Below are 24176 nucleotides of genomic sequence, written 5' to 3' on the forward strand. Positions count from 1 at the left end.
TACCTGGCCGCATTATTACGCTTGAATACACCTATTTTGAAATTATTTTCAAAATTCTTTCTGTTTGTCCCGATTCGAAACAAGCAAAACCAACGTTGAGCCAATTTGTGGAAACCCCAGTGCTACCGCCACATCCGTTACCCTATCACGTGACCGAACCAGGTTGGATTTAGTACGCGCGGTGCCAAATGCTTTCGCCGTCGGCTTGCTTGCGAGTGCGTGGGGCCCCGACCCATGTGCTAAGTTGCGAGATGTTTCGCGATGCTTGCCGACGGATCTCTCGGTTTTCGGCCGGTCCTCACCTCTCCGGACACAAGCGAACGGCCTCGTTCGTGGCCCAAACCCGTACAGACACGGCCGGCCTAGAAGAAGAAGGCAAGTGGTTCACACCACTCGGCGCAACCTCTCCACTTCCCACGCCCGTACTACATGGGTTGGGCTATTCTTTAATCTGAGCATATTACAGCAGGGTGAGAAGGGCACAGAAGTCCTTCGGACGGCTCGCCTCCAGTGTGAGTGGCCTAGAGCCTGCACGCGCAGCCAAAACCAGCGAGCGCGTACTGGAGCTGAGACCCCCTGCCCTGCCCTGGCTCGTGCTTTACTTTCGGGTATCCTGAAGTGGACGTTGTCCACGGGACATAAAACTGCCTTTTTGAAAGCTAAAGACTCTTCTACCCTGCCTATGCCCATGGTGGCTTTTTTTTTTTTTTTTTTTTTTTTGCGACGTAATTTTTGCAGACAATACAAGCTGCAACAGCCAGTCCGGCCTTTTCCAGCGTTTGTATTCCCACACAAGCTCCGTCATCTCTCATTTTGTAATCAAGTTCAAAGAATGGGACCTAAACTTCACCTCCTACCACCTGCTTGTACTAAAACCTTTTTTTTGGAAACTGGGAAGTACGCCAGCGAAGGATGGACTGTTGTAGTTCATATTGTCCGCGATAGTACACCATATAAGACTCATGGCGGGGAAACCAAAGTTTGAAATTGATTGCTTGGTTTGTTTAGGTGTTCCTGCCATTGAAAGACCAGTCAAAGCCGTAGGTTTCTTACGGGAAGCTCTTTTTCTATTGTATTGTTTTATTGTTAATGGTGCTTACCTTTCACGTGCAGATGGGCAGTTTAGGAAACTGGAGCTGTACAGACCGAAAGAAGTCAGAAAGAAGAAAAGGACAGAAATAAAGTTTGATGTGAGTGGTCAAATCTTTATTTCTTTGTTACTTGTTACTTGCAGAGTCTTGTTGAATTGTGTGTACAAGGCATAAGGTTTCATCCAAGTGATGTACAATCTAAACAAATTCTTTATTCTAGAAGAAAATAAGAACTTCCCCTTATTTTCGTTTCTTAGAGGCGTGCTCGCTCTGCGAATCCAACTCCATTATTTGCACAATCGTGCAATTTCAAATAAATTCCTTGTTCTAAGGTGAGCAGTCGGAGATAAAAACTTTCGCTCAAGTCGTAAGCCTAAACATTACCAGCGTTATATGATTTTCTGCAACTGGGAAAATATACCTCGTCAGATTAGAAGGCTAGTAGAACCATTAAAATGTTTGTAGGGCAGCCTTACAATGGGAAGATTAAAACTTGAATGTATATCCAATAAATGTGCATTATGTCAATGTAGCACTAAGCAGCATTGACAATCTCCAATTTCAAGGTGGTCATCCATATTGTTTTATTATAATTGTATTCCTCATTCAAAATTAATGCCCTAGTAAATATCATGAAGCATTCAGAGGATGAGGATTGATCTCTTCTAAACACTCTCGAATACTTTTAAAATGAGATGCTGGTGAAGGACTGACAAAAATAAGTGCATCACTCGGTAAATATTCGGTGTTTCTGAAAATTCCCGCGGATTGATAAAATTACGAAATGTAGATATCTTTTAGCTTTACTTCTTGCACAGCTAAAACTGAAGCTATGTGTACAAGCATGTTAGTCTCGAACAATACTTGCATTGCACAGGCGTGCACACTTGGCAGGGACGCCCAAAAGCTCAGTCTTGTGGCTTTTGCTACTCTCGCCGTGAAAGCAATATGGAGCACGGTTTCAAGGTTTTTCTTGTACAGTGGCAGCTGTCGGCGCCCCTTTCGAGCAAAATCCAGCAACACCCGTAGGCAAATACCCACGTGATCGCAGGACGAGTGTCGCCCCATCGTTGCCGCGCTATTTGCCCGTCCCTATTGCCATGACTCCTCGCACAACCAATTACGTCATTTATGACAAGATGCCCTATCAGTCCCTTGTTCCCCCCTTACCACCATCGCTGATTCAAAGTTGTGGAAAGTTTTCCGGCACATCTACGAAACATTCTATTAGATCATTTTAACCCAAAGGCACGTCTCGGCGTAATTTTCTTGCCAAAAGCACATCTTGTAAAAGCATTCCGCAAAAGGACACACCTCCTCTAACATTACTACTAAAAGCAAAGCTAAAGCAAACCTCCCAAGGTACATAGACTAAACGAAAATCTCTTAAGCTGATGGACTAAAAAAAATCTAAAACACATAAACTAAAAAGAAATTGTTTAAAGCGTATAGAAAAAAAAAATCTAAAGCATATTGACTAAAAGAAAATCTCCTAAAGCACATCTTTCAACGATGCAACATCCGTTGCTGTCAATCGCAGCCTGCTTTGTGTGGTCGTCTGCAATTGTCTTCTTTAGCAGCTCGCCTGTCCTTTTGCTCTCTGGTTTGCTTGACGTGCAAAGTTGCGAGCAAGGAGGTTCTGCCCTCTCGCAGCTCCCCAATCCGAGGCACACACGGATGCCCGTGGACCAGGACTGGCCGAGCGTATGGCCGACGGCGCAGTCTTTCCGGCCGTCCGTGGTCCCGCTGCCGCTGCGCCAGGGCTACGTGGAGCGGGGTGCGCCCCCCGGCAAGTTTGCCAACCTGGAGCTCATGAAGATCCCAAACTTCCTTCACCTTACGCCCGCTCACCTCGCCAAGCACTGCCAGGTTTTGAGGCGTGAGTGTCGTCGCTTCGGTGGCGTTGGCGTGTGGGTCCGGTCAGCATGTGGCGGGTTTGAATCCCGGCCGAGGTGCCCGCAATCTGACGGAGGCTTATTGCGGAGAAGGCGCCGTGTAATCGAGCTTTCGGTTGCACGTCAAAAGATCCCCAGGTGGTCGAAATTAATCCTCAGTCCTCCGCTGGGGCGTGCCAGATGCCCGTCGTTGGTTTGGCACGTAAAACCCCCAAATTTTGGTTTCTTTGGTCTGGTCAGCGCTTCATTCTGTGTCAACAAAGTTGAAGGAGAACCTTTCCAAAGAGAGTTCTTGCTCGAGACTCAGAGACTGTTTAATTTCAGAAAGCGTGTGTGCCAACAGAAGAAGCAACGGAGTTTTTTTTTGGGACCTTTGGGGAGCCTGAAAACGTACCGGTGTTATTGGGGAATCTAGCCGAGTCGTTGCAGATACATAGAAATCCACTGACGCACTTTCTGTGGCAGATAGGCACAATTGATTGATTGACTGATTGAGTTGTCATGGCACAAGGGCCACATTTGGTTGATGGCATACGTAAATAATGGCTACGCTACCTAATGATTAGTGCTGAATACGAAATTGGTATACCTTAGCAAGTTATAGGTTTTTGGAGACCCGAATATCTTAAGAAATTATGTTTTCAGGAGATATAATCTACTCATGACTGAGGAGGAGCATGCGCAGCAAACTTGTAGTGTGCTTTTAGGCAAATATTTGAGCGCTTCAAAAATGTGCCCCTCTTCCTTCTCCTTCCCCAATATCATGATGCGACAAATTTTGTCTGGGAGGGAAGGTGATAGCACCGGCTGTATGCAGGTTTGGTAGTTTACTTTTTTTGCTTCTGTTGCTTTGTCAAGAATCTAAACATATCTTGAGCAGCAAGCAGTCGTGGCGGTCAAGTTCACACTTTTGTTGCTAGTAATTGTCCTTGAGACATTTGTCATGCGGAGTTACCGAGTCAGTTTTTCTAGAGTTCTCAAGCAAGGTACGGAAGAGTTTGAGAATTTGAGAGTGCAATTATTGTGGACATCCCACGATATATTTGACTGTTGCTGCCCTGTTTGAACAGACTGTAAGTGCGCAGGCGAGCTGGTGTTAGCTTATCATGTCGTTTAATACCCGAGACTGTGGCGCAGAAGAGGAAAAAATTTTAGTCAAAGGAACAGACACACAAGAGAATTTCTCAAAACGTTCCCTTTCATGTCTGTTGCTTCGACTAAAAGTTTTTTTCCTTTTCTGCACCTCCGTCTGGAGAGACTGTTCAAAGTCCAACAGTGAGTTCACCTCTAAGCAGGACATGGAATTTTGTCCGACACCAACTGCACATTTTGGTCTAAGCTCAATATGCACATAGATTTGTGCACGATGTGCACTTATGCATAGTTGCGACTTGTAAACGGGATTCCAGCTTTAGAGGCAAAAGCAGAAGGAAACAGTGAATGTAGACCAGAGCTCTAGGCATTGAAAGAAAGTTGTTGCAGCGATGTCTTTTCGCTTTCGTTGGCCAACAGAGTTTTGCACAGAGTGGCCGGCAGGACTGGAGACGGACGAGAAGTGCGAGGAACACTTCCCGGTGGAAGTGACGGACAGCGACTACTGTCACTCGAGCCCCACCATTCGAGACGTCCGCTCCCGGATCGTCACACTCAAGGTCTGCCGCTCCTCCGCTCAACTCCGCTTTACCCTCGACGGGAACGTTATCACATTCCCAACGGTGCCGCCGTGCCGGATCATTTTTATGGGAACAACGAATGGAAAAGAACAATATAATTCAAGCTTGTACTTGTCAGCACTGTCTGTTGCCGCAGCAAGGTGAAGGACGTCCGCATTTCTGGTCACCTCGTGGTTCGGACGTAATCGTTCGGTCAGATTAGTTCGAGGAGGGTCGCTCCCTTCAACTGAATGTCGTCTGCTGAAGGTGCTTCCTTCGGTAACGTGCGTCGTCTGTTTGCAGATCAAGCTGTCTAGGTTGCAGCTCGACTACCACGCCAAGGACAAGCTGCTGCGGCTGGTCAAGGATCGCTACGACCCTGCCACCGACATCCTCACGATTGTCACGGACAGGTCAGTGTGGCATTCACAGGTTCAGTCGAACTCTCAATTTGTTCCCGCATTATTGAGAAGAGGACGTGACTGAAATGTACTCGACGAAGCCTCCACGTTGGGGAAACATTCATTGCTTCAACAATATGTAACGACTAGTAAACGAAACAAACAATGAATGTTTTTTGCGAGTGTCTACCCATCTGCTCGCTCGATCTTCCCCTACGGCTTTGTACGTTACAGGTGTCCACTCAAGAAGCAGAACTACGACTATGCCCACTATCTGCTGACGGCCGTGTTTCATGAGTCGTGGGTGAGCGATTCCTTTAAGTTGGGGTCGACGACCCGCTAAGCTGCTTCTACAGTCTCCGATCGTTGAGACTGGTGGGAAAAACGGGCAGATGCCGTTGGTGCTGCCGTCGGCTCGGCTTTGCCCGATCTATAAAATCCTTCGCCTTCAAAGTGCGGTGTGTTGCAGCCCTGGCTAAGGCATCTCGGGACAGAAGGTTATCGCACGAGTGGCACAAATCATGGTCAAAAGGTTTTTCGAAAAAGTCAGATTCCTCTTTTTTAACTTCTCGAACAGTGTTCTCTGATGTCTGCTTCTCTACTTTCTTATCACTAAGAGGTTAACCTTTGAAGGCTAGCTCCTTTGGAAGTCGCGTTATTGTCGAGCGTGCGGATAAAGACGCGGTTCTGTCTCGCGGTGCAGAAAACGGAACCCTGGGAGGCGGACAAGGAGGAAGCCGACATGGAGTGCTTCCTGTGGGAGAAAAGTCGGTCGGAAGCCAACCTGCACGACTTCGTCCGTCGCATGCGGCAGTCTCTCGGAGACGAGGTAATTTGGCGCGGCCGTAGTCGCCTCTCCCCGATGCTTCCCGACTTGTGGCGAGACCCACGCAATCGCGATATACGACCCACGAGAGTAACTCAATAGACTACTTCCACAAAGTCCTGCATGCAACACGGCGCGCGTTGCACTCTGGGAACTAGTTGGCCAGGGAGGAGGTGGCATGGTTTCGGTTTCGATCGACACGTCGACAAGAGATTATACACAGAGCGTGTACTATTAACGGCCGTTATCTCATGTTTCCTGGTCCCGAGAGCGTCGTTTGTGGTCTCTAAACTAACCTAAATGGCCAGACCTCGAAGCTTTAACACAAGCCTGAGACGTATAGCTTGTCTTAACACATGCTTGCTGAATTTTTGTACTTGAGCCTTCCTGTTAGCGTTCCAACCGAGGTATTTGGACGAGCCAGTGCTGGGAAACTCGACGCTGCGAAGCTCGGGGATCTTGCTTGTGTACGAATCAACAAGCTGTATCAACGTGGATACATCGAGCTCGCGCCTTTACATTAGTGTTCTTGATCAGGCAGTTTGTTTGTTTCCTGCGTCCATAGACGAAATATTATTTTTTGCAATTACTGTTTTTCTTAATATGCCTGAGTATGCGAGGTAAAACTAGGAGGCGCCATTGAAAAGCTCAATTTGAACACACTTCTTATCTCTTATCTGTACTGACCCGCAGCACTGCACGAAGTGAAGTCCCCACCCGCTTGCATTCCACTAATATTCAACATCGCGTATGCGCATAAAGTTATCCTGCCCAATCATATAGACAAATTCGCACATACAGATTGTTTTAAGAAAGCAAAAGTCGAGCACTTGTGTGAAGAATGTCGCACCGTTCGCCGGAAGTGCGCCGGACGGGTGCGCCAAACGAACGAATTCAAAGCGCGTTTGACGGTTGCTAATGGCCATAATATTTGTTATGTGTTTGCTTTCTTCCTACCTGAGTATGCCGAGATAATTTCAGACACACCGCTCAGGCGCAGATTTTGGGCGTCAGTAAAAGCTCGTCCAAAAAGGCTTAGCGAGGAGTAGGGGACGCTTGTTCGGGCCTCCGTCGTAGCTAGCCGATATCAGCGTTTGCGAAAAGTTAATCTTCTATCAGCATAAAATTTGAGTGGGAGATATATGATGACACGAGGAAGACATCATAGTAACTTCTGTGCAGTAGTGAGGTCGAATTTATTACGTTTCCTTAAACGTTCATGCGTAAACGCTGGGTTCAACTTTGATACCCAGTGAGGCTGTGGCTTGTTTTTCGCCCAACGAAGTAACAAGAAGCGGACGTTTGGCGAACAAAATATGTGTAAGGCTCCAGATGAACAAATTTCAGTTTTAGTTCACTGGTACTAGACGGGATTATTGAAATTGAGCTCAAACACGCACTCGTGGGGTGAGGTGACTAAGCCACGATACGTTTGCATATGCACGCACAATATCCGGTGTTTCGGGAACCAAGGAAAGTGCCCCGGTCTTCGTTTTGAATCGCTCGAGAATGAGTGTATTGTATGTTCGTGAAAAATCAGATAATCGAAAACGCAAGCAGCGCGTTCGGTCACGGCGTGATAGCATGAGACGAAACTGCTCAGTCGAAACCAAAACTGAGTGGCCAACTAGTTCCCAGAGTGCACTGCGTGGTATTTCGCCGCGATGGGGCGCGTCGGTTTTGGAAGAAGTCCATTATGCTCGAGTGAGATTCGGATCGCAGCGGCGGTTCTGTGGTGCCTGGAATGCATCTCCGACTGGTTCGTCTACCGCGTCCAGAAAAAGTGGTCCTTCGATCTCTGCCCGACGACGTCGTAAAAGTGTCGCGATGTTGCGGCGGTGCAGGTCGCTCTCTGGCTCGACGGTCCATGAAAGCTTTGGCAGCCGGGAGTTGGGACGCCGCCACGACGGCGACACACGTGTTCCCTCGCGCTTTTTTTTTTCCAGAACTTTCACGCCAAACCGCCCGGATCGTGACGTCTGACAGTGCGACATTCTGGCTTCTGTGACGTCATTTGTTGCCACTTTGGGCGCGTGGGCAAAATGGGACGCTAAACGCACGAGTCCAAGACCCGTTCCAAGCACCCCAGCAGTGCCTCGTAGCTTACTTTAGTTCAAGCAGATCCAAGGAGATTAATCTAGTTTTCACGGACTTTCCAGGAGGCGAAAGGTCTGGAGCACGTCCAGCGGATGTCGGCAGACTGTCCCGACGAAGAGGTTCGGTCGGTGGAAGAGGTCGAGCAGTACGCGGAAGCCGTTTGCGAGATCCACAATGGCGGAGAGAGCGACTACGCTTGGGAGAAGTACAAGAAGTCCGTCTGCTCCCTCCTCGGCCTCGGCCGAGACACGCCCGTCGGCGGAGAAGTTCAAGCTTAGAGGAGCATTCGGCGACGCGATGCCGATCCCCCGAGACATACGGGGCGTTGATAGAGCTTGGAGCACACCGAATAAATGCGTTCCCCTAGGTGCCGTTAGGACCCAACTTCTACGCTTACCGAGACGCTTTGAAAACATTAGACCTTTTCCCTCAAATGTTCGGCGCCATTCGTCGGCGAATTGGGGTTTTTGTTAGTGTCCTTGATTACTTCAACCAGCTAGTATTATGCTTGCATCGTTGTTGCCAACGAAAGTAGTTCAGAAAATTGCAGCGCGTTACAATTAAGACGTTACACTCTCTCGGCACCATTAGCAAGGGCCGATGCCGTCCCACAAGTGCCAGAAGAATGGAGGACACCCGCGTCTACCACCGCTACGTGTGCTCGTGGGCAACACCAGAAAAGGCGCATTGGTTCATTTTTTATACTAAAGATAAACGTTTATCTCCTGTGTACGGTATGTCTTTTTCTGCCTAGTGACTGTATGCCAACGTGTGTCAGATCTTGTTATGTGCTTGTTCAGCTTCGATCCACCCCTCTCCTTACCTTCAGGCTATCTAGTTACGAATGAGGGCACCATACTACCGTTTTGTTCTTCACTGCCAGGCGTCGAGCGATGGCAGAAATTCAGTTGGGTCTCTTTTTTTACGACCTCCGTCATTCCGATTGTCCCATTTTATGCCAAAGCTTGGAGGAACCGTAACCTGTCCCAATGCAGATTCGGCCGCATGAATAAGACGTGTTTTGCTTTGCAACCATTTCTGACACAAAGCACAAACTTTCTAAGCTGAAAGACTCAAAAGGTGCAAAATGTTTCGTAATGGCAACACGGCATAGCAGGTGCTTATTCAAGTGCCGCTGCCTCACAATCTGGCGAATGCGCTTTTCCAGGTTGCAGTTACATTTGGTGTGTAGTGGTTTGTCGGAAGTCGTCGTGTGGTGCAACTACCATTGGCATCTTCCAATTCATGGAAATACCTAAATTCAGCCATTACGAAACCAAAAAACCTAAGAATGCATGGAAATTTAACAGCATTTATTTCTTGCCACATCAACCACAAACTGTCTGCAGGATTATGTACGCAGGTTTCCAAGGTAATAAGGAAGCCCACCGATTTTATCGGGCAGTTCTGTACAGCTTTTGCATATGCTGGACATATGGTATTTGGCCTAACTATTTCCTTACATTAGCAGAGATATTATGACACTGTTGAGTATTTTATTTAAACATAGTTCCAGGTGAAATGTTTTTTTGTGGTTTGTACATTTTATTTACAATTACAAGAAGTTTTTTCAAATATTAGATGTGATTATCTCTTAACTTGAAGTTAATTACAACATCCTATTTCAGAAATATCTCCCTTGCAGCCGAAACTAGTTAGATCAATGACCTTGATAGCTTGTATCTCAATGAGGATCCACTTTCGTTAGCTTTCCGAAACGTTTCAACAGTTTTTGGTTTCCCAAAGTGCATCAAACCAAGAGCTTCTTTTTTTCCATTTACTCGGGGTCAGATGGCAGTTGGCTGTCAATATCGACCTTTAATGTAACAAATGTAGGAAAATGCATCAGCGTACATATACAGCTGCTCTCCTCTAATCCTATAGAACTCGGGGCAGTTTGTTGCACCCAGGAATCGACCGTCCCTTATCAAGTCGTATGCTAATGTGTATCCTTCGGACGTCTCTATTCATGAAGAAAAGCACAGACTGTGCTGCTTCCAGCTAGACACACTCAACACTATAGGATCCCGGCCTGTTGTCCAAACATTCACGTCAGAGTGGCGTAGCCTTTTGCAAAGAGAGGTCCGTGATGGTCCAATCGGGCAGCTGTCCGGGGCTGTAGTTGCGATGGAACTTCGCGAAGAGGAGGCACATGAGAGTGCGGCCGGAGCTTGGGGAAGACTGGTCACTGTCCATGTTTTTCACAACCAGGAAGTGGACGTCTATGTCGCAGTAGTTTTGGTCTGCGGAAAGGGCCGAAAACAAAAAGCAATGAGATGCCAACTGTCGCCGTGCCACCAAAAGGGTACGGGCAGGGGAGGACGGTAAGTCTCATAAGTCTCGCAACAGCAATGGATGCCTTTTGGTGACGTCTACGCCAGTAGCAAATGATTATACTCTTTCTCACGTGAAGAAAAAAGAAAAATTTGCGCACTGTTCGCGTGTTGCGTGAAGTAGTACTTGCAAGATTTGATTGTCGAAGGAAGAAACGATGCTTGACATTTAAAACGAGTTATGTCTCAATAAAATGACAAAGCTAATCTCTGAACACCTACATATATCTTAATTCGAGGCAAGAAGGGCAAAGTTAGAGACGTTCTGTGAGGAGCCGTTCTTTTTTACCACAATCCTGGAAGTGAACAAGAGTATAGTTGTCATTATTTTCTTCGGCCTTTATCATATATGTATGCATCATGCATATCTATTTTATACGTGATTCCTTTTAAACATTATCTCCAGTTTAGAAAATTTTCTAGGGTTTTATGTTATTTGTAACATGTTCGCGGTTAGTGACGAAACCGGAAAGTCTCCACAATGGCTTCAGCACTGCACCATGCGAAGCTTATCAAATTTAGTCTCATCACAATGTGCATACAAAGTTTCACCACCCTAATATCCCAAAGATGTCCCCCCAAAAGATAACCTGCCACCTACGTTTGGCATGAAACACCAAAAGATAGCCTGCTTCTACTAATTGCAGGGCCCTGGCCAACGGTGACCTGAGCAAAAACGGTATTACTCAACCTCGGCAGGAGATGAGCGAACACTGCTGACTCTGACTGGGAAGGACAGTGGTCCTTGGTTCATCCCTGTGATCGCAAGTTTCGAAGGACACAAAATCTAAAACTAGCATTTTTTCAACTTTTCTTTGTGGCACACCGGAAGTTAGCCAACCTCTTATTTTCACCCAATCTGCTTTCTATTTTAGGTGGGCTACCTCGGAATATTATGCTACTCTTCGTCACATTGGGGACTTTCGTTAGCAGGGCTTGCATGGCTGCTGCATGCCAAATTTTCCATACTCTCAGTCAAAGTGGCGACTTTCATTGGCAGGGCGTGCTATTGTACTTTGGGGACTGCGCACAAAGCGATGCAAAAGTATAAAGTTGTCATACCCACAATAGACTGCAGCTTGACTCTATAAGGCATGGCAATGATGTCGTCGACATCTTTCAGATGCTGCGTGTTACCGTAGCCGAGCATCTCCGAGGCTTGCTGAATAAATTTGCTCACTGCCTGCACATGAGAACAGAAACGTGCATGCCTGGCAAATGTGAAGTACAGAAAGAGCTAATGTCTAAAAAAAAAAAAAAAAAGACTCGTGCGCTACCTCTCGTCTGATGAGCCCAGTGAGGTCGTCCAACCTTTCGGTGGCAATCAGTGACAGGACTGTGGAGATGGCCTGGAACGGATGCCCAACAAAAGATGCACATTGATATCTCATTAATATGAATACCACGCTATCTGGACAACATTTTGGGGAAACGAACTGGGTAGATACAAGCATTTCTGTTGTGATAATATGAAAAACACTTTTTTTTTTGGAGGAGGAGGGGGCAGGAGGGAACAGAGTTGTTTTTATAAACATGACATCAATGTATGCAGAGAGCAAGTCGTCCGCTTCTCGCGCAGGAGTTGTGGTGCCGTCAGAAAGGCACTGACCTCTGATTGGCTCTGATTGAACAATAGTGGGTAAACCTCAAAGCAAGCTGCCTTGAGGTCTACCCACTATCCTTCATTCAGAACCAATGAGAGCTCGGCGTTCTGGCGTCACCACAAACCCTGCAAAAGAAGCAGACGAACTTGCGCTCTGCATTCATGTTGATATCAAGAAATGCTAAACAGGCAATGAGTTTAATTTTCCTTTCTGGAGGAATTCGCTTTGGTATACCCTGCATTAGGGTAATGAAAGGAAAGAGTAAAGACCAATATGAAAATAAAAAAATTTTTTAGTCTTGTTAAAAATTATTTGGTCTATCGGCGTTTAAATTGCACTGTTGACGGCGAAATGAACGTCCACAAAAGCGACTATGAATGAAATCACTGTTGACAAAGCGGGTGTCGACAAAATGAGTACAGAAATCTCTCGCCATATTATCATTTTTGTGATTGCTGGTTTAACAGGAATTGCTTAAAAAGCTGAGAATCCACAACAACCAAAATCGTGATTTAGCTAGGGGTCTGTGGGCCTGTTTATAGCATTTTTAGCGTTTCTAAGGTAACATCAGCGTCTCTGAGGCTGTACGAAAATGATAATATTGTAAGAGATTTCTACAGCTCAGTCAGGTTGAAGGGTGGATCACATGCACAGTATAAAAAACGCTGACACTGACGAGAAGTTTTAAAATAGGACAGGTCCTTGGACTCTACACAACGCTTGTTCAGGGTGACTACGGATAACACTCAAAACTACAACTATCGCATAAGTCGAAATAAACGATCACTCGTGATTCGACGCCGCCTGGCGACAACGCCGAGAAGCTCAAGAGAGAAGGTCATTTCAACTCTGTTGTTTGTTATCGCTGCTTGGTTCTCGTAGGCAGCAAAGAAACGGACACTGTTTCCAGTCATTATTTTTATGCGTCTGCCGTGTCATTCCTATGCACTGACTAGAAGAAGGTTTTTACCGTCGAAAAATCACTTTGCTTTCACATGCAACACCGCTTTTACGCTGCAGTGCAAGACATTTGTGATGGCCCGCCTGCTGAACGATGAAAACGACATCCTTTCTTCCGCCATTTTGCCTGAACAGCGCGCCCCTATACACAAACTCAACTCTGTTACGTCGCAACGCGGTGGTGGTGCATTGAGCGCACTTCCGGTCTGGGGCTGCGGGCGGAAGTCACCATGCCGGTTCTGCATTCCTGCATAGTTTTGAAAGAAACCAGACAAAAACCTGCCTTCTCGTCAAAACGCCACGACTGGAGCTGTACCAAAAGAGTCGAGAAAGGTTTGAAGGTCAGTTTTCATGTGCTCGGTTCGTCCGAGAATGTGGATATGTGCCGTGAAAAAGGAAAACCAGACTCTGTCGGACCATTATTGCTTGGGCGGGAAGCACTTTGGGTTGAATTCACGGATACTTGTGGCCATCAGATTTGTTTTGTTCCAATATGAACGCCGCAAAACCGCCAAGTTTTACGGACCACCTGCGGGCTATGTTCAGTGCGTCTTCAAGTTCAAACGGCTGCGGCCTGCCCGATCCTTCGAACTGTCGTCTGTTCTTTCACTTGTTTCTGCTTATCCGCTTTTTGAGACGACATCGGCCCGTAGACCAAACGTTGGCCCTGTAATTGCGATAATAAGTAAAAGTAGGCCTCAAAAAACTTAAGTTTGAAGGCTGGTTGGATAAGTAGGCTCAGTGTAAACAGTAGATACAAGACGTTGATCATTGTTAGTGGTGGCTATCACCGACTTGTTATGCCTGATCCACTAGGTTCGATTCTGCTTGCGATTCAATATCGACATTGACCATCTCAGTTACAGTTCACGCTCTTGCAGCCCCAGTGACGTCACGACTGAAAATTGCGAGCAGAATCTCGCCATGCGAATCAGACTTTAGTGTCCATTCTGCGACATTGCATTTCAATGCTTTGTTTATGGGCGACAGCGCGCTTTTTGCCCACACTCCATTGCGCATGCGCGGCGCCGGTGGCGTCCATTATGGGCGACAGCGCGCTTTTTGCCCACACTCCATTGCGCATGCGCGGCGCCGGTGGCGTCCATTAGGGGCGCTGTAGTGTGTAAACATGAGTGGGTCTATTGGCGACGTGTGCAATCGAAAGTGTCGCTGTGGTCAGTCTTCCACGATTCGCCGAATGCTGACTATGATGTCAACAAAGGCTTTCTCATCCGCAGAAATAAGAGCAATGTATGAATTTCAAATTTGAAGGTGTTCGCAGAGTTGGTTTCAGAGCTCAATGATTTGGCCTTCCACCATGCTCATAACAAACACTATCAAACTAGTAGTTTGCAAGGTCGAACAACTAGTTCACGTTACGAGAGGGAACCATAGGAGGGCGCTACTAAAACATCTCGCCGCTAATAGTTCGCTGGAGTTGCGAATAGAGCTGAAGGACCTACGTTCCCATGATTCCTCGAGTGTGGGCCGGGGCGCTTGGGAGATTTAGCAAAGGGTCTAGTGCACATAAGCAATTCTCGGGGGCTCAAGTACCTGTTTGGTGCCTACGATGAATTCCTTCCTGTTGAAATCGGGATCCCATCTCTTCTTGAGTTCTAGAAAATCGAAAAACACGCTGAGCCAGCGGAAAGGATTCTGCAGGATCAGTGATTTGCTCTTGGACTGCTGAGCCGATCGGTTGTCTTCGCGGTGACTCGGAGAGGTGTGCAGGGCTCCAGAGACGATTCTCGGCTGCATTTTCAACAGTAGCCGGGGAAAAGGCACAGCATAGCTCGTCCGCAGTGTCGAAAGTAGCGTTAAGGAATAACGTATCATTTTTGAGAGGATTTCAGAGTTGCCAAGCAGCGTAGCGCGCTCAACGTAGCAAGGGGGCCGCCATTTTGTCTTTTGCTTTTAGGCTTTGGCTTTGCGGCCAGACAAATCCGCGGCCAGAGCCGTGCTTACAGCTCTGGCTTTACTTTAGGTATTGTGTGTGCTACCTTGCGTTTTTATTGTACAACTTAAAACGCTTTATTTTTTAGAACTAAAATTTGAAAAAATATATGCAATTGAAAAGTTTTAAATTGAGTCAGACTTGCTTAAACATAGTAACAAAAGAGCTATAGTCCTACCGGTCCTACCAGTCCTACCAAGGCAACGTCCTTGTACCCATGTTGTACCCCATACCTCGTTGTTGTACCCATAGAGTTATGTGTGCTTGTACCAAGGCCATAAATATGATAAATATACTAAAACGTAATATAGTTTATTTTATACATTTTAAGATGGCGCTAGTAAATGCCCGATTGTTTGGTTTTCTGGTGATTTGCTTGCTTGTTTTGTTGGTTTGTTTCGAGGCTATCGCGCGTGCGCACTTGGCGGCGGCGGTCAACATGGCGGTTCCTGGGATGAAGCCAGCTCTTCGGTCTCTGCAGATTTTCGTCCTGCTCGTGTTATTCACGCAATGGGAGTGCGTGATTGCTGGTGAGTACTGTCTTCTACCAATCAAATCCAGCTCTGATCTCGTGATGTCGCCCTTTTCATAGCGAGCGGACCATTTCCGAACAACTCGAGAGACCACGAGACAGACGAGCTTTTTTGTCGTCTGCTCGCAGAGTCGACGAAAACATCGTCTGGTAAATGGAGCAGAGGAAAGCAATAAACGCTGTTGTAATCGGTCGCTACTGAAATGTGACGTGACTACGACGGACATGCGGTCACGCGCTTAAAATGATATCCTAAAAATCGAGCGAAAAAAAGATTAAGAGCGTTTTCTTTTTTGGAGGGCGGTTTGCCACCCTTCCGTATCCAGTGGTTACGTGTGGAACTGCGCAAAACAAAGCTTACGAAATCGATTGGCTACTTATTCGTCGCAAGAGTAACGTATTGGTCGTTTCAGAATACACACAGGGAGCCTTGCAATTTTTTGTTAAGTGTATATCCGTTGTCACGGTAAACCGATAAAATGCTGCGGATTTTCCTGCATACATTGATATATACCTCAGCGACTCGACTCGTGCATATACTCCATTCAGATAAGAGCACCGACGATACGCGCTGCTTCGTTTAGCAAAAATAAAAACAACCAACTGATTCTGCATATATGTGTAATACACATACATTATGATGATGCATGTGTATACATTACACGTACTTACACGTGATATGCTGCATATGATATGTATAAGGGTTCAAACCTGATCAGCTGTCTGAGATATCCGTTCTGGGTGGTCTCAATGTTCTATGATAGTGACTTTACCTGAGGCATGGTGTTTTCTAGTGTACGAAACAAACTTAGAGCCGTCTCATTTTTGTTTGTTTATGTTCTGCCATTTCGCCCCAGAGTCATTCAAGTTTTGTGTGTTCGTTCAGTCGAAATAGTTTGTCCAGTTATCCTAGTTCTCATAAACACATTATTATTATATTTTCTTTTACACCGCGGGAGCTGTATACGCTTTTTTTTTTCTTAAGAAACAAATCACGATCAGTAAAAACTGCGTAATTGCATAACACCCGATGCCAAACGGCATAAATATTATGCGACGTATGCGTCCGTCATCCTCAAAACGTGTACCTATATCTCGATGTAGATAAGCATCAGACCGTTTATAATTAGCGCATTCATAGCTCGCCCGTACTGCGAACCCGACAAATTTGATTACCGTCGTGCTGACGTCATATATGCAGTTTGGCTGCAGGATTCCCTAGATCAAAGAGAGATACGCTATCAGTCCCGTAAGATCAGTAAACTCGCAATGTCTTCCATGCTTTTTTGTACGGCACCTATGCAAGTACTCCGACTCCAAAAATCTACTAAATTAAAAGAAAAAAGATGGCGTTGAATTTGTTTACGTAAGATAGGTTCAACACGCGGCAAGGCCTCAGCAATACCACTGCAGCTGCACCTTTGCAAAACTCTTTATCTCTTACGAAGTAAAGCCGGAAGTTCGCAGCGCCCGTTTCTTCGTAGGTCGAGGCGAGGTCCCCCTGGGTGAACGTACCGGTCCAAACGGAAAGGGAGTAGAAGACGGCCGGGAAAGGGAGTAAAATATGTAGGAGATGCTAAAACAAAACACTGCCGGGGAAAGAGTAAATGGTGAGAAAGGGAGTGGACGATGGGAAAGAGAGTAAATGGCGGGAAAGGGTGTTACTTGCCAAAATAAACCCCAAATAATTACCCTTTTTTTTGTCAAGAGTTGGATTACGATTTGCACCTGCTTGAGGGTGTTTGCGTGTTTCCGCTCCATTATTTGTTAATCGCAATGGGCGCGTTCAGTAGCGGCCCCGGAGTCAAGGAGTCACTGACTCCTTCCACTGGACGGCCAAAAGTCACTTCCGGTGCACGTAACTCCGGGGCTTCGGAGTCAAGCTCCGAAGCACCGAGTCCGGAGACGGTGCACGTAGAGTCAAAGGAGCTAAAATGACGTCATTTCCTGACTGACGACGATTTCCGGCGCTAAAAGAGGAAACAACAAACAATATGGCGGGATAAACTGCTTCGGTTCTGTCGCGGGTGCGCGGTTTGCTCGCTTTAGTGCTCTAGGTAAGACGAATAACGCTTTCGAATATCTTTTTCAGGTAAGGCTCTTTTGGAAAATGCATTGGACAGTATTTTGTTTGGATTGAATATGCTAATAAACAACGCAAACGTTCATTTGACGCTGTGTCTTGATCACCGTTGCACGGAAACTCGGTAATTGACGATAGTCCTGTCCGCGCTCAACAGAGCAAAACAGGGTATGAACGCGACTTTGGAAGCCGTTTGGACACTCACGCAGAGCATGATACCGATTAATGTTTTGTTTGCGTAGCTAAATCGGGGTGCACGTTGGCTGAGGCTCGCTTCGGCCGACAAAACCTTGATCGCCGAGCGCGGCCTAACTTAATCCGTGTGTATACGAATACATTTTATGGGAAGTTCGTTACGAAGGGCAGAACAAACTTATGGCCGTATAAAAGTATCGCAACCGGCGGGGTAGATTCGCTGAGCTCTGTATTTTGCGTGTGCTGACGACGTTTTTTGTCGGCTTTTATAACAGTAGCTGCCTTTGCACCGCCAAGCGAAGGGCTCGATCGCGTTGCATCGCTTCGAACAGCAGCGCTGATGTGTACAATCACCCGCTTTTTCTTCAACGACCTTGTAAAGACTTTTTCAATACCGGGGTCAAATAAAAGCGATCGTGCTCGCCATCGTCTGCTTCCAGTTTATTCGGAGACCGTCTGGCGCAGGGGAGGAAGCGGAAGTTGCGTAGAAGCAGGCTTGGAACCGCGGGTTTTTTTGCCGTTCAGTAGGCGCTCCGATGACTCCAACTCGAGGCACTCCGTTCGGAGGCAAGGGAGGCGCTACTGAACGCGCCCAATGGGTCGGAAACTGGCCGTGTATTATTATTTAGCGTCGCAGCCGGAGGCGAAAGGGAGCGTCGTGGCATCCGTTATGTAGATCTTGCTGTCATTTCCGGGTTGGCGACATCCCCTCATTGTTCCGACTATAAATTAAATGCGCGGCATCTTTCCGCGATTCTTTCATCGATCTGTGATAAACAACAGTCCTCCACTTCGAGAAACGCCCCCCGGCCGGCAGGACATACTACCTGCTATTCTATTTTGTTCTTATTTGGGAGCCGTAAGATAGATTACGGTTGGACGTCATTTGGCAAGAGAGCGAACCAAACACCAATGTATTTCCCAATTTGCTCTTGTTACAAATGGAAGTATCGTATTTTCTGGTAGCCCACTGGCTATATATGCCGAATGGTGCTCGTATTATTTATTTTTGCTGTTTGACAAAAATTTTTTTTTTCTAGTTCGAGTGTTTTCTTGAATTGGAAATGTGGCGGGGTCGTTCCTCTCCAAAAGTCGGTATCGGACAGATCTGCCTCAAACTACCGCCCCATTGCATTGTTAAGCTCCTGCTCGAAAATCTTGGAGCATATTATCCTTAAACGCATTTCGAAGTTCTTTGAGACTAGATCTTTTTTTTTTTTTTTTTTTAATCTGAATCAGCGCGGTTTCCGGCGGGGATGATCAACCACAGCGCGACTTGTTGAAACCATTCGTGACTTTTCGCGATCACTTAATAATAGAGATAAGGTGGACGTTATATTTTTGGATTTCGCAAAAGCGTTCGACAAATTAAGTTTCCCACCGTAAGCTTCTAGCCCAAACTATCTTCACTTTTACTAAATTAAAAGTTGATGTTGTGGTTTCGAGAATACCTCTGCAACACGTCAGTATGTTGAAGTAAATGGCTGCGAATCATCCCAGTCCGATGTTAATTCGGGAGTTCCCCAAGGATCGGTGCTCGGTCTTTTTCTTCTTTTTTCCCCATTTTTATCAACGGCATTGCGCATAACATACCTGTAACTATGCGCCTTTTTGCTGACGATATTATCATGTAGACCGAAGTAAGATCAATGGCGGATCAAGAAGAGTGCTGGTTTAATCAAAAGCGAGTAAGTGGTGCGAGGAGTGGCACATTTTCTTAAACTTAAATAAGTAGGTATTTATGCATATAACGCGAAAAAAAACGATTTCCCTTTTTAACTACAATGTGAGCGATCTCCCCCTTTCACTAGTTACCTCGAATAAATACCTGATTATCACAGACGTTCTATGATGGAACTGCCACATCACGCGTCTCAGACGCCCTCCATTAAATAAACTTTGCTACTTCAACTTCAACTTTTTTGTTTCTCTCCAAGGGAGAGGGGGAGGAAGAAAAAAAAAAAAAAAGAAGCAGACTGTTGTCGCTTGACAAAGTTTCTCCTCTCTACCAGCAACGAAAAAAAACTATTTTACATACTGTATAGTGACCCGTAGAACAAGGTTTACACAAAATCAAAACACACAACATATAAAAAAAATTGACGTACATCACGAACATTTTTTGCAGGTCGGAGGTCCCATCAAATAGGCACAAATAACACTATAGAAACAATGAACGAATATCCTTTCTGCTCAAACTCATCAAATCCGTGCCCAGTCTATGTGTTTTGTTCATGACATTAGGTAACGAGTACTGCAACATCTGGAAGCCGTAGCCTGTTCTCGAGCGAGGCGTTGACCATGTGTCAACACAGCGGCCTGCGTATGCAGGCACTCTCCGCTGCATATTGGCGATTGATAGAAAAACAAGTTGATTTTGCCTTACAGACGTTTGATATCTTAGAAAAAGTTTATAATTATAATGGTCTGTAATTGGCACTATATGAAGGTTTTTGAAAAGTTGTAATGTGTGAGCGTTGAACTCCGCATTGCACATAATTCGAATTATTCTTTTCTGGAGAACATGCGAGCGATGTATATTTGTAACCATTGTGGTACCCTAAACAAGGAAGCAGTAATTATTGCATGAGTAAAAGAGGGAGTTATAAAGAAGAATTAAGACCGAAAGGGGTAATATATGACGGAATTTATAAATGATGCCCACAACTTTTGAAAGTCAGCCAGCTATGCATTGTACTTTGGCGTCCCAGCTCATGTACTCATTAAATACCACACCAAGAACCTTCATATTTTGTACAAAGCCAATATTTCGCCCTTGGAGAGAGAGCCCTTGAGTATAGATGAAAACACTATTTTTGGATCGAAAAATGAAAGCTGCTTACAACTACCTGTAACGCCGAATTAGAGCGCAGCTCTTGAGGAGGAGGAGGGAAGGGCACTGGGGGGGGGGTTAAACAATGCCGATGATGTCATCACTGACGTCATTGATGACGTCATCAGTGACGATGACGATGCGGGTACCGATGACATCATTAGTGACGTCACTGATGACTTCACCAGTGATGATGACGATGACGATGCGAATGTCGGTGACGTCATAAGTGACGTCGCTGATGACGTCATCAGTGATGATGACGATGCGGATGCCGGTGACGTCATCAGTGACGATGACGATGTGGATGCCGGTGACGACATCAGTGACGTCACTGATGACGTCATCAGTGATGATGACGATGCGGATGTCGGTAACGTCATCAGTGATGATGACGATGACGATACGGATGCCGGTGACGTCATCAGTGATGATGACGATGACGATGTGGATGCCGGTGACGTCATCAGTGATGAAGACGATGACGATGTGGATGCCTGGTGACGTCATCAGTGATGATGACGATGTGGATGCCGGTGACGTCATCAGTGATGATGATGATGTGGATGCCGGTGACGTCATCAGTGACGATGACGTCATTGGAGGTCACGCGACATCGGCGGGGGTCACGTGACCTCAAGGGGGTCACGTGACTTTGGGGGGTCACGTGACTTTGGGGGTCACGTGACCTCGGGGGGGTCACGTGCCCCCCCCAAGGTCACGTGACCCCGGTGGGGGGCTCGCGCGGTGCATTATGGGACATTACCCATGATACACCGGGGTCACGTGACCTCGGGGGGTCACGTGCCCCCCACGAGGTCACGTGACCCCGGTGGGGGGGGCTCGCGCGGTGCATTATGGGACATTTCCCATGATGCACCGCGCGGTTACGCCGACGCCGACGCCAACGCCGACGCCAACGCCGACGCCGACGCCGACGGCGACGCCGACGGCGACGCCGCTCAAGCCGGAAACGGGCCCCTAAGAGCTGCGCTCTAAAAGTATTGCTTTCGTCTTATCTGTATTAATTACCAAAGAGTTCGGAATTGTCCTTTCGCTTATCTTCTGCAAAACACTATTTGCCGCACATAAAACCTGGCGGACAACTTTCCCCGAAAAGAATAAACTGGTGTCGTCTGCGTAAATTATAAAATCTGCACTGTCGTCTATATTTACTACATCATCGATGTATAATTTAAACAGGATGCTCCCCTGTGGCACCCCTGACGCCAGTTTCTTTAAGTTAGAACGCTGACTGTCGATCACGACACACTGATGCCGATATTAAAAAAAAGAAAAAAAAAAGTCTTGATCATCGTTAAGGCTACTCCTCGCTCTCCGTATGCATTTAATTTTTGAGGAAGGAAGGGGGGGGGGAGGATTAGAGAGAGACAGAGAGGAGGAAAGCCGTCTTGTTCGAGGAGCATTCAAGTAGTAGCCCGTGTTAAAAAAAAAAAAAAAACAGCTATGTGTTTTGGCTCAATTTACAGCCTACCACTTTTATGCCATCTTGTACATGTTCGAGAAGGTCTTTGAGTCGTCTCGCCGCCAGAGTGAGCTTCCCGCCTTCGATAGCAGAACAGCACCGCATGACTTCACCACACTCGTGATTTTTAGCATGCGTTCCGGAAGCTGGGCATCTCAAAATCCTTATAACCTAGGAATCAATGGTTAGGGTACAGTCTAGCTCGTGAATATAGTGCATATTCGCCAACCCGAGACTGGGGCTAAGGGGCAGGGAGGGAACCAGCTGAAACAGACAAGTCCAAAGGAGACTTGTCTGTGTTGGTGAGTGTTTCCTTTGTAGCAGGAGAAAACAACGAAGTCACTAGGGCAAACAAAAAAGTTTGATGTCACCATACTAAAGCAGACAATGCAAATTGTAATCATGTTTACAAAAAAAAAAAAAATATTTCTTTAAGCGCGTGCGTGCCTTCTTACATTTGGCGTTTTTCTCGATCCGTCTTCTCAGTTCCTCGCTTCTTTTTATTTGCGACGTGATCGATTCTGAAATTTAGAAGATTTACGGCCCTTCTTTTTGAAGTACCGAAAATTGAAGTCCGGAGTGATATCGCCTCCTGACATTTTATCCTCCCTCGGCAAACATGGCGTCGCTCGACGCATGTAGCAGAGAATGATCGGCGAGTCTGGGAATCGGACGAAGCTCTCTTCTTTTAGGTGCCCGACGACCTCTCATACTTCGAAAAGGAAATCGTTAAAGGATCAAAACAACGGGTTCTGATGTCTTTGTACCGTAGTTTAGGTTCTGACTCCGCCGGGGCAGCCTTTCACGCAGAACCGGTGCGACCTGGTCCCTCACGTCGCTCACACAACAAGTCCACTGCGCGTTCTCTTCGACCTCCCACCGTTTCAAAGATTTTGAGATCGCCGAAAGAGCCCTAAAAGAAGTTCCAACTTGAAATTTAAGCGTCGTCTGCCAGTGCTCGCAGCGAGAAGAGCGGTTGATGGCGGGACGCGGGAGAACACGACACTTCGGGACGGTTCGGGAGCGTGAGAGGAACTCGAGTTCACTGCACTGGCGCCACTGCACTGGGGCGGATCGCGCGGAAACTTCAAATTCAGCTTTTAGATTTTTTTTTTTTTAATTAGACAAATACTGAGTCTTTAAGTTTCGAATTTTGAGGGTAATGTGCAGGCATCGTTTTCAATCGTTTCGGATAATAATAATAAAAATATATGATTTTTACCTGTCGCGCCTGTAAAGCAGGTTTTTCCGTACACACCCGTGTGCTGTGGGAAAGTGGTAAAACGAGCAAGCTACACGCGCAAAACTGCTCAACCAACAATGACATCAAAAATAAAGAAAAAAAAAAGTAGGTGGGATTTTACGCTATAATGAGAGTCCTTACGTAAGTGTGGCTCTGTGAAATAGATAATTGCACCTTAGCGTGCATGTATATTTTGCGGTATTTCCGGAGAAAAAGGTCTCCCACAGCGATGCTTATTAATTATAATGACTGTTGGGTTTGCCTGTATTTTTTATCCACTGTATGAAACATCAATTTTTTCCGTTTTCCAATTATTTAGGTGCTTTCGGAGATCATTATCGAAATCGTAACCTCCAATATTTGAAGACGACTTGCCGCACAAAGAAAAAGCGCGATTTTGAGAGATCTTTGAGCCTGAGTTTAAAGACTAGAAACGGCACTACAGGCTACTATGGCATTCTCCTGCGCTAAACGTTGGATAGAAGAAAGCTGCATCGGTTGCCTTTAGTTTCTGTCATATTCTGCTCACTATTCCGGCCCTATGCAGGTGTGGTTAGCTTTCACGGAAGTAGTAGCTAGCTTAGTAAAGATAAGCCAAGGCCAGCTGCTCCACTATCACGCAGCAGAACCTCATTGCTGCGTTCTTCGGGGGACCGCATTTAACACGTTTGATGGGGAAAAACGTAATAACTAAAGGCGGTTATGGGGCCGTACATATATGAATCGGGTATCAACTCACACATCTGTTTCACTCGTATTTTCATGGCTGTGTGAAACCAGTATATTTATTCAAATCGCCTTTTAAAAACTGTTCTTTAAAATTAGGGGTATATTTGTTATCGTAACCGTGGTATAAAGCGGAGTTCTCCAAACTCCGGCCCGCAGAGACATAAGCGCTCGTAAAAACATTCGGGCCGCGATATGCACCAAAGCTGCAAACGAAGATATCAGAAGGCACGCGAGAAAACTGTAGTGTTGTGCGAATTTTCGA

The 24176-nt window shown here is 46.3% G+C and overlaps 3 protein-coding genes across 5 annotated transcripts in view; 2 read left to right on the forward strand and 1 right to left on the reverse strand.

Annotated features, from left to right (window-relative positions):
• The first annotated feature begins 127 nt into the window (after positions 1–127).
• On the forward strand, positions 128–8683 carry LOC8035129 (28S ribosomal protein S35, mitochondrial). The gene is made up of 8 exons (XM_029974871.4): positions 128–375; positions 1114–1190; positions 2745–2970; positions 4499–4638; positions 4942–5051; positions 5274–5343; positions 5743–5868; positions 8025–8683. The coding sequence occupies exons 1-8, from the start codon at positions 189–191 to the stop codon at positions 8238–8240; spliced, it is 1152 nt and encodes a 383-aa protein (XP_029830731.3). The 5' UTR covers positions 128–188; the 3' UTR covers positions 8241–8683.
• Positions 8684–9254: 571 nt separating this feature from the next.
• On the reverse strand, positions 9255–14794 carry LOC8035130. Its single transcript, XM_002411049.5, has 4 exons — positions 14414–14794; positions 11573–11644; positions 11358–11478; positions 9255–10205 (listed from the first exon to the last, which is right to left on the reverse strand). Exons 1-4 carry the CDS (start codon positions 14693–14695, stop codon positions 10015–10017), a joined length of 666 nt encoding a protein of 221 aa, XP_002411094.4. The 5' UTR covers positions 14696–14794; the 3' UTR covers positions 9255–10014.
• Positions 14795–15199: 405 nt separating this feature from the next.
• Positions 15200–24176, forward strand: part of LOC8034408 (transmembrane protein 8B) — a 34697-nt gene continuing 25720 nt past the window's right edge. For 2 of the 3 annotated variants that reach the window (XM_029974870.4, XM_042289408.1), the window contains exon 1: positions 15200–15343. In XM_029974870.4, the coding sequence (XP_029830730.4) occupies positions 15253–15343 (91 nt within the window). In that variant the 5' untranslated portion in view covers positions 15200–15252. Of the gene's footprint in view, positions 15344–16829; positions 16903–24176 lie in introns of all 3 variants that reach the window. The other variant, XM_042289409.1, reaches the window with a different exon arrangement.

This window comes from Ixodes scapularis, unplaced genomic scaffold, assembly GCF_016920785.2.
Source record: "Ixodes scapularis isolate PalLabHiFi unplaced genomic scaffold, ASM1692078v2 PGA_scaffold12__126_contigs__length_90152505, whole genome shotgun sequence".
NCBI lineage: Eukaryota > Metazoa > Arthropoda > Arachnida > Ixodida > Ixodidae > Ixodes > Ixodes scapularis.

Bases quoted from the DNA above. Each gene is read 5' to 3' on its own strand.
- LOC8035129 (XM_029974871.4), top strand. From the start codon at position 189: ATGCTTTCGCCGTCGGCTTGCTTGCGAGTGCGTGGGGCCCCGACCCAT. The intron at 5,052-5,273 runs GTCAGTGTGGCA...TGTACGTTACAG, and splicing joins CTCACGATTGTCACGGACAG to GTGTCCACTCAAGAAGCAGA. The intron at 5,869-8,024 runs GTAATTTGGCGC...CGGACTTTCCAG, and splicing joins GGCAGTCTCTCGGAGACGAG to GAGGCGAAAGGTCTGGAGCA.
- LOC8035130 (XM_002411049.5), bottom strand. From the start codon at position 14,695: ATGATACGTTATTCCTTAACGCTACTTTCGACACTGCGGACGAGCTAT. The intron at 11,479-11,572 runs GTAGCGCACGAG...TCTCATGTGCAG, and splicing joins CTGGGCTCATCAGACGAGAG to GCAGTGAGCAAATTTATTCA. The intron at 10,206-11,357 runs GTATGACAACTT...CCCTTTCCGCAG, and splicing joins CAAGCTGCAGTCTATTGTGG to ACCAAAACTACTGCGACATA.